Source organism: Nicotiana tomentosiformis, chromosome 1 (assembly GCF_000390325.3).
Source record: "Nicotiana tomentosiformis chromosome 1, ASM39032v3, whole genome shotgun sequence".
In the NCBI taxonomy this organism is placed as follows: domain Eukaryota; kingdom Viridiplantae; phylum Streptophyta; class Magnoliopsida; order Solanales; family Solanaceae; genus Nicotiana; species Nicotiana tomentosiformis.
In genome coordinates this window covers 157,720,447-157,731,024 of record NC_090812.1, presented here as the reverse complement: position 1 = coordinate 157,731,024, position 10,578 = coordinate 157,720,447, and the positions used below count along the sequence as shown (strand labels likewise).

The 10,578-nt window shown below is 39.0% G+C and overlaps 1 protein-coding gene across 1 annotated transcript; it reads right to left on the bottom strand.

Moving 5' to 3' along the window:
• Positions 1–632: 632 nt before the first annotated feature.
• Positions 633–3,822, bottom strand: LOC117281911 (uncharacterized). The gene is made up of 5 exons (XM_070175496.1): positions 3,358–3,822; positions 2,901–3,138; positions 2,297–2,748; positions 1,892–2,211; positions 633–1,221 (listed from the first exon to the last, which is right to left on the bottom strand). Exons 1-5 carry the CDS (start codon positions 3,820–3,822, stop codon positions 633–635), a joined length of 2,064 nt encoding a protein of 687 aa, XP_070031597.1.
• Between the last annotated feature and the right edge of the window lie 6,756 nt (positions 3,823–10,578).

Here is a 10,578-nt window from a genome sequence, read left to right as displayed (position 1 = left end):
TTCCATACCTCAACGTGCCCACTAGTTTGAGGGTGGTAAGGTGTGGCAACCTTATGGCGAACTCCATACTTTTCTATTAGCCTTGCAAAAGCTTTATTGCAGATATGAGTTCCACCATCACCGATTATAGGTCTTGGATTTCCAAATCAAGTGAAGATATTTTTTCTTAAAAAACCAATAACTCCCTTTGCATCATTTGTTGGGTGTGCTATAGATTCTACCCATTTCGAGATATAGTCCACTGCTATGAATATATATTTGTTATTGTATGAGCTAACAAATGGTCCCATAAAGTCGATTCCCCATACAAATACTTCCACTTCTTGAATTGGGTTCATGAGCATCTCATGTCGACAGAAAATATTCCCCGTCCTTTGACACTCATCACAACTCTTTACCCAAAAGTGTGCATCTATAAACAACGTCGGCCAATAGAAGCCCGACTCCAAAACTTTAGCAGCTGTCCTTACTCCTCCAAAATGACCTCCATAAGGCAAAGCATGACATGCCTACAAAATAGAAGCTTGGTCTATCTCGGGAATACATCTCTGGATCATGTTATCAATACAAATCCGAAACAAATATGGTTCATCCCAGAAATACATGCGACAATCACGAAAGAACTTTTTCTTCTACACAGAAGATAAGTCATAGGGAACAATACTGCTTTTCAGGTAGTTTGCAATGTCTGCATACCATGGCGCTAACTCAAGGCTCGTGGCAAACAATTGTTCGTCTGGGAAAGTCTCCATGATATCTTCCACCTCAACCTTCGTTTCAGCTCCTTCAAGCCTGGACAAGTGATCGGCAACTTGATTTTCTATTCCTTTTCGGTCGTGAATTTCCAAGTCAAACTCTTGCAGCAGTAGAACCCATCGAATCAGGCGCGACTTTGCTTCCTTTTTATCAATTAGGTACCTGAGAGAAGCATGGTCAGTATAAAAAATTACCTTAGAGCCTATCAAGTAGGACCAGAATTTGTCAAATGCGAACACCACTGCTAGCATCTCTTTTTCTGTCACTGTGTAATTCAGTTGAGTTCCATTAAATGTTCTACTTGCAAAGTAGATTGGATGCATGCTTTTATCTTTTCTTTGTCCAAGTACTGCTCCCAGGGCATAGTCACTTGCATCATACATCAACTCAAATGGTTGCTCCCAGTCAGGTGAAACTATGATAGGTGCAAACACTAGCCTCTTCTTTAATACTTCGAAAGCTACCCTGCAGTCATAAGAAAACACAAAAGAGTGAATTTGTTTTAAGCAATTTACACAAAGGGTTAGCAATCTTGGAAAAATCTTTTATGAACCGCCTGTAAAAATCGACGTGACCAAGGAAACTTCTTATTGCCTTGACGGAAGGGAGGGGGGTGCCAGCTTCTCTATTACATCAATCTTGGCACGGTCCACCTCAATGCCCTTACTTGATACTAGGTGTCCCAAGACTATACCTTCTTGTACCATAAAATAGTATTTTTTCAGTTTAGCACCAGATTAGTCTCCATACATCTCCGCAACACTTTTTTCAGATTTCTAAGGCAATCATCAAAAATGTTTACCACCACTGAGAAATCATCCATGAAAACCTCCACTATGTCCTCTACCATATCTGTGAATATGGCCATCATGCACCTTTGAAATGTGGCGGGTGCATTGCATAAGCTAAACGACATTCTCCAAAAAGCGTAAATACCATATGGACAGGTGAATGACGTTTTCTCTCTATCCTCCGAGGCAATAGATATTTGATTGTACCCCGAGTATCCATCCAAGAAGCAAAAATTGGACCTCCCTACCATTCTATCTAGCATCTGATCAATGGACCTCCTTGCCAAGCTATCTAGCATCTGATAAATGGACCTCCCTTGTTCAATCTTCTGTAGTCCATGCACATTCTCCATCCCTTGACTATTCTTGTTGAGATTAACTCATTGTTCTCGTTTTGCACAACAGTCATCCCACCTTTCTTTGACATACACTGAACTGGGCTAACCCAGTTGCTATCTAAGATGGGAAAAATAATTCCCGCATCTAACCACTTGATCACTTCCTTCTTTACAACTTTCTTCATGTTAGGGTTCAACCTTCTTTGATGTTCTTTGGAAGGTTTGTGCCCATCTTCCAGTAGAATTTTATGCATACAGAAGGTCGGGCTGATACCCTTAATGTATGCAATGGTCCAACCAATTGCATTCTTGCATTCTTTTAACACCTGCAAAATTGGTTCTACTTGCACATCTAACAAACCAGTTGAGATAATAGTAGGTAAAGTCGAGTTAGGTCCCAAGAAAGCATACCTGAGGTGAGATGGTAGCGGTTTCAGCTCCAATTATGGTGGTTCTTCGATCGATAGCTTGGCTGGAGGGGACTTTCTTTCTTCCGAGTGTAAAGGCTCGAATTTGAAATCTCTTTTCCAGTACCCTTGCCCTTAAAGCCAACACCCATTCTGCCAAATCCTCATTATTTACTTCTTCTAAGTTCATAAGGCAGGATGTTAGAGGGTCTTTTGCATTTAGTGCCTCATCATCTTCCTCTATGATTACTTCCTTTGTGTCTAACAAAGAGCAATTTGCAAACTCACTAGGTCGCCGCATAGACTTTTGCACATTAAATGTTATTTTTTCATTATTTAGCCCCATCTTCAACTCCCATATTTCACAATCAATCAGAGCTCTCCCTGTGGCCAAGAATGGCCTTCCCAAAGTTATGGGAATCTCCTCATCAACCTTGCAGTCCAGAATGACAAAATCTGCTGGAAACACAAATTTTCCAACTTGCACAAGTACATCGTCAAGTATACCCTTTTCACTATTCGGTCAGCTGGTTGCAGTAACATAGATGTGGGCCTTGCTCTTTAAATGCCTAACCTTTTATAGATAGATAATGGAATCAGATTTATACTTTCTCCCAAATCACACAATGTTTTGGCAAGTGCATAGCTACCTATGGTGCATGGAATTGTGATGCTTTCAGGGTCGGATAACTTCTCAGCTATAGGTCTTGACACAACGGCAATACAAGTCTGTGTCAATGTGACAATTGCCAAGTCTTGAAAGTCGAACTTACGAGACATCAAGTCCTTCATTATATTTGCATAACCGGGCATCTCCCTCAAAGCATCGATTAAAGGAATGTTTACCTAAATTTGCTTCAGCATTTCCATGAACTTTCTATACTGCTCATCCTTCTAATATTTGGCCAACCTCTGCCGGAAGGGTGCTGGAGGTCGCTTCTCTCTTGTAGCTTGAGTTAGATCCTGCTCAGGCACTTTTTATAATACCTTCTCTTGCACTTTCTTAGTCTCCCCCGCAACCTCTTTTTCCTTGTTTATTTCCTCTTGGGCTGGTTACACTCTTACTTCTGTTAGCTTAGTTGACTCATATAACTCAATTAGCACTGACACAAGTATTTCTGTTGATCGGCTCTCACGAACAATTTCTTGCTCTAAATCAAGGTCTCTACCATTTCTCAAGATCACCGCCATAAGATGCTTCATGCCTTGCTCTTTTGGATTGACATGTGTATCTGTAGGTAACGTTCCTTGAGGACGATTGTTAAGGGCCATGGATAATTGCCATAGTTGAATCTCAATGCCCTTGATAGCTGAGTCGTGCGACACTACCTTTTCTTGCATTTGGTGAATCTTTTCTTCCATTTTCCCGCTGGCCCCAATGAGTTGTTGCAACATTCCTTTAATTTCAGATAACCCATCATCCTGCCTCACAATCTGCTGTTGTTGAGGTTGTTGATAAGTTAGCTGCTGATTTTGCTGGTTGTATCCTTGTTGCCTTTGGTAAGGTACTACTTGACCCTGTGGTCGCATAGCTCCAAGATTGTTGGTGTTATTGTACTGTTGTTATGCTGGTCTATACTGCTGATTTTGCTGGCCCCAATTCTGACCAACTTGTCTCTGACCTCCATAGTTACCCACATAGTTCATGTTTTCTTGATAGTTCTGGTTGTCACATTCACCACTCCACGAACACACGCATGGTTGGTTAATGCATGGTATACATAATCCCCCATTAGTAGTGTCAACTATGTGTACCTGCTGTTGATACCCAATTTTGCCCTCATATTTTCCAAAATATATACATGCCTTCAAAATAGCATTTTATGCATCATTATTTAGTTTAGAAATCTATACAAGCATTTCCTATAATTTTTCATATTTTTAAAGCTATTAAATTAATTTTCTTGCATTTAAATTATATAAATATCTAGTAATTATCCCTTTAAATTATTTTGTGTTGACTTAGTTACCTAAAATTATTATTTTGCACCTATAATATATGTTTCAAATATTTTATTTCATTCCATATAATTATATTAGCATTTTAAAGCTATTTATCTAATTTTGCAATAATGACCTATATTCATACACAATTGCTCTTTATTTTATACTAGTTGTGTCAAAATAGCATATATATATTTTTTATAATACTAAGTTTTTATTTTAAGCATTTTCGTGCATAAATAATATTTTTATTTATTTATTAAGCATTTTTTATAAATTATTTTAATAAATTTTTGGGTATTTAAATAATAGCCCATTCTAACCCAATTTTGGACCACATTAGTGGCCCAAAACTACCCAAACCTTAGCCCAGTCCATCCTAGCCCAAACGACCCTTAGTCTCAAACCCGGTCGGTACCCATCTCAAATAACCCTCCCCGTTTCCCTTGTGATCCTGGCCGCTGATCTCAAATGATCAACGACCCATAATTAACCTACCCGTTTTATATTACCCCTCACCCTAAACCCTAAAGACCCTTTTTCGCCGGTCTGCCATCCCTAAATCCTCTCGAACCTTCTCCTCTCTCCACAGAAACCCTAGCCTCCCCCTCAAACCTTTCCAAATCCGTGTCAACCATGGGTTCCCTCCATGATTTCCTTACCTTTTGTGTGTTATCTCATTATTTTCTACAAAACTATGGTATCACCTAGTATTTGCCTAAACATGGCAAGTACTATCTCTCAGAATCCGGTCATTCAACTTCAATCGCTTGAATCTGGACAGTATTTAGTCCACATACATCATGACCATAGCTATATGGTTCCGATTAGCCAAGCGTTTCAGCCAATCTTTGATTTCTGTCAATTAGGGTTTATCTATTTTTTCCATAATCCGATTTTTATTGATTCTGAATGTTAATACTTCCTTATATATGTTTGATTTTACAGTTTAACTTGTTTACTTGTTCGATTTCTGTCACTATATAAACCCCTCCCCATCCCCCTTTGAAGCAAACTTGAAAATCGATACTTTCTCTAAAATTGGAGCTTTGTTCTGTGATTCCCTCATTCTCTTGTTCTGTACTTCATTTTGGCCGGCTGAAATCCAAGGCCACTGAGATTCTGTTATTCGAACTTTCTCTTGTTATCCATGAGATTCTGTGCTCTCGCTTATGAAATCTATGGCTTAATGTGTTTTTGGGCTACTTTTATGTACAACTCTGTTAGCTTTACACTCGTTTTAAATCTCTCTAGCATTTAACTCCTCCTAATGCTGCTAGTTCTGAGATTGTCTATGTCTAACTTGGATAATCTGAACCCTCCTAAGCTTGTTTAGCTAGTGTATTGATGTCTAAATGTTCATGAATATGATTACCTGCTTTGTCCTGAATCTCTGTAATGAATGCCTCATATCTGTAATAACATGTGTTAAGACCTTCACTGTTAACTATGACTTGTTTCTTTGCTATTGTGTCACTTAGCATGCCCACTTGATCTCATACCCCTTTAATGATGGCTTTAAATTATAGAATAGTTATCCCAACTTGTTTTCCCTACCTTGTTTGAACTGTTTCGATATTAAGAAGAATCCCTGGCATAACTTAGACCTTCCCTAGTTAATTCTTCTACTGGTAAATACTTGTATGCCTACGTTTGCCATTTGACGTGAGTTTATTTTTATTATGTTCTGAATCTCTACAATGATTATTTTGCATATGTAATGTGTTCTAATTTGTGTTAAGATTTTTTCTATCAACTATGACCTTGCTTCCCTGCTAATATGTCCCCCAACATGTCTTTGGCTCACTTAATTCCTTGTTCCTTCAGTGATTACTGAACTTGTCACAATGTGTGTTCCCCTATCATGTCAAAATGTTATCTTGTTCAATGATGAGAGTTAACATGTCTGTTTCATAACATTATGACCTATACTTTGTACAATTCGGACCTTATTTAGGTAAATAGTCTACTGTGTCGATGCTAGAATACCTACATGTGCTATTTAACATGAGCTTACTCTTCACTCTGCACTAAATCTCTATTATGCTTGTCTTGCATACATAATGTGTTTTAATGTTATAAGACCTTTTTCCTCAGCTGTGATCTTGCTTCCCTGCTAATATGCCCCCAATATATCTTAATCCCATGTTCCTTCAGTGATTGCTTGGACTTTCATAATGTGTGCTCCTTATGATGTTTCAATGCAATCTTGCCTCCTGATGAGAATTAACATGTTTGTCTTATGATAATAAGATGCATGCTTAGCTTAATTCGAACCTCTTAGCTCCCAATTGGTTTAATATCATGAATGATAATGTATATCTTGCAAACCTGTTTCTTCCCCAATTTCTTTCAATATGAGGCTATCTATGTAGTGCTTTGCTATCCTGCTGAGCCTACTGGCCTACTTCATTAATTACTCTATATGCTCAATTTGACTATGTCTACTTTAGGATATGAATGTATCTCCTAACTTCTATCCAGTTTCCTCACTAGCAACTTATGCTATTCTGAACTCTTTATTCTTAGCCGGCTGAAAGCCAAGGCTACCTAGGTTCTATTACTGGCCTCCCTAGTGTGAGCACTGTTCGGGGTCCAATTGAGGCCCTTGTGAACTCTGACACACTTGGGCTTGGTTCTAGTCATTCTCTCAACCTCCAAAACTGTCCCTAATACTCTATTTCCCTGTCATGTACTGCATGTCTATATTGGTTATTCCAAGTGGTGCAACACTTGGCGTTGTGGCTCATTTAAATGGATATGAGCTCTTCTATGGACCCATGATCGTGTATTGAAAGTGGCTCTTTGTTGAAGGCCCAGTAAGGCTGGGTATTTAGTTATTTTATTTGGGCCTATTGTGGGCTTGTTCAGTGTTATGTAATATTTTTACTCATTGTTGGACCTGTAATAATCTTTGTATACATAATTGGGGTTGTTAGTAAAAGGGAATGAGGGTAGATTTTAATATTTACATGCGATGGGTAGATGGCATGACTATAGGATTTGATAATGTGTTCGCTATATGTGTTGTTCAATTACATGAGCACTGTAGAGATCATGACGTTAGGACAAGCACACACGCACTGCATGTTTACCATTAAACATGAGTTCAAATGCTATGTCTACTGCTACCTGTTTATAGACAACATGCCTATAGGAAGTGAGCACCCTTTCAATTTGCATGACTGCTTTCAACCGCATTAGAAACCCGCCTATAGGTGCAAAAATGAATTTTCTTTTAATTCACTTCAATTATTCACTAGAAATCATGCCTATAGGATTTTGATCATTTCATTTTCTATTGTATCACATTGTTCACTAGAAATCTTGTTCTTCGTACTAAGTATAAATAAAATAAGCTCTAAAGTACTATGCGTTAGAGATCCTGCCTATAGGAAATAATTGCTCGCTATAATTAGTTAATGCTAGACCATTCAAATACTACCTCATGCACGTCGTATGAATGATTCCAGGACTCTTTCCTTAGCAGATTCTGTTGTACCCAATTGCGTAAATCACTTAGGCATCGCACATATAGGATTGGTAACTTAAAACTCTCAACAATTAGCTTATGATACCCACATGATTCTATCTATAACCTATATCCTGCATCTGAAATCACTTGCATACTTTGATCTCCTAGAAAGCATGTCTATAGGATTCTGCAGATTCCTGATCGGCATATGTGTTTGTGTGCATTTGTTGCTTAAGTGTGGAGGCAAACTTGAGCCTTGACTACCTATATGTGAAGTCCAATGTGTTTTGTATGTTGCCTAGTTTTAACATTTCTGAGCCGCCTAAGTGAGGTCAAGAACCATCCAAAGTAAAGGTCCAATAGCTCCTGGACCATAGGTACAGGACGGGTAGTGCACGCTAAGGATACGACATATAATTGAATTAGAACGCTTTTAGGTAACAACCTTAACATAGTAATCGGGTAGCAGAAGATGATAGTCTATGCCCGCTGAATAATATGAGTAACACCCCATCTTGAGGGAGTTGCGAAATATTATTTATGTTGCACGGGGTGATCCTTTAGGCTAAACAACTTAAGACCCCCTCCTCTTTATATGTTGTTATTGGATCTAAATAGTTGTATTCCTATATTCGCACTAAGATCTGTATTAATCATATTGTAATAAAGTTCTCTGACTTTAAAATTCCCTTTGTTTATTTGATCGCCTAGCTTAATCGTAATCCACATAATCTTAAGTTCAGTCGGGGCCCATAATTGTGGACCTTGAGGAGTGCCTAACATCTTTTCTTTGAGGTAACTTGATCCCTTACCTGATCGTTAGTGACGTAGACTAGTCAAACAGAGTTATCTGCATAATAGGTGCCCCAACGCACCTTAAAAACCGTTAGGTGTCGACTCTCCTCTTGTAATATCTCCTTTAAAAGAGTTGTCACATATCGAAGCCCGCATTTCGCGAGAGAAAACGGGGCACGACAGCATGGAGACTCTGCTGGGGATACATAGGTTCTTACCATAATGAACTTGGCTTATGTGGATTAGTTTTCTTTGTTATAAAACACACATTCCTTATTCCATATTTATTTGTTAAATTTTGTTATTACATGCACATCTCTTTCCCGTTCACCTTTACTTGCTTAGACCTGTTATAACCTGCACGTCCCTTCCCTTCTCCACCTTTATTCTTCTTAAATTTGTTACAACATGCACATCCCTTTCCCTATTCGCCCTTATTTGCTTTAACTGCTCTTCATTTGTTTAAAGACTACTATATTGTTTTCTTAATTACATTCTTGCACATATTCCACGGACTAACTTCTTCATTTGTCTCTTTTTTATGTTTTACCTTAATACTGTATTTACCGCTTTTTACATATTTATCATGCAAATAATTGGCAATGTGTTGTTATCTTTGCATAAATCATGCTCCACTCGTGCCCAATTAATACCATAGCGGCACTTGATGAGTGTCCGTGCTCTTCCAAAAATTACCCTTTTAATTTGAAAAGGCTTATTTGCGGTAAAACTAGTATATTAGCGGTGCACTCGACGGTTCCGTGCCTTTCCCTTTCAAGTTGTCCACTTGAGGGTACCGGTCTAGACCCTTCTAGAAACCTTGCTCCAATATTAACTGTGCATGCATCATGTCAAACCTAGAATGGGTTAGAACGTTGTCCGCGTGAAAATCCACTAAGATAAGCCTTGTCCAAAGCCCGATGGGATTTCCATAATCCCAATGGACACCATCACGTTATGTGCATTACTTGGATAAAACATGCCGGTATGTTGATCATTAATGTGTAAATAGTCAGACCCGGAGGGGGAAGGGTTAACTCTATTTGTTTTGTAGAAAATAAGGCACGAAGTTCCCAGGTTCGGCATGGTTCAAAACATCCCACCTTTGCTGCTTGATTGGTGGAAGAACCTCTCACCTAGTGACCATAATCATGTGAAAAGGGTCCTCAGAAATTTACCTTCCTTATTGGACATTCGGCCAAATAACGCATTGATTGAGGCCGCCACTATGTTTTGGGATGAGAAAAGAGTTGTCTTTCGCTTTGGTAATGTAGAGATGACCCTTCTCTTAGAGGAAATAGGAGGCTTCGCTAGGCTACCATGGGATAGTCTGGGTTTATTAGTACCAAAAAATCGCACTCCACGCAGTCTTTTGAAGATGATGGGTTTCAAGAAAAATGATGAATTACTCTGTCTGAAGGAGTCCTACATACGATTTGAATTCCTTTATGAACGTTATGGGCATAGCAAGTCATATTGCCTCCACCGTGATGGACTTGCCATTACTTCTTTGGGTTGGACACACAGCCGAGTCTTTGTGTTCATTGTCTTTTTCTTGGGGTTGTTGATATTTACAATGAAAGGGGGGAGGATCCACACTCTCTTAGCCATGGTCTCTAGGACTCTAATGGAAGGAATTGAGGGACAAACTTACATTATCGTCCCCATGATCTTGGCCGAAATGTATCGCATTCTAGATCGATGCAAGCAGGGGTATGGGCATTTCGAGGGCTGTAATCTGTTGCTACAGGTTTGGTTATTAGAACATTTCTAGAGAGGTGAATATCGTCAGGAACTTCTGCGACGACCATTGAATGACTACATAGCCTACCATCATCCAAAAAGAATGACATTTATCCTAGATAGGTTCGTGCAACCTAGAAATGCTGTGAGCTGGGTGTGTTTCTTCAGCAATTTGACTGACGAAAGGGTACATTGGATGTTCAAGTGTTTCCCTAGTAGCGAGTTCATCATCAGGTCAAGAGAAACCACTCATTTAGTACTGATCGGGTTAAGAGGAATCTATCCTTATGCTCCTATAAGAGTAATGAGGCAAGCAGGAAGAAATCAGG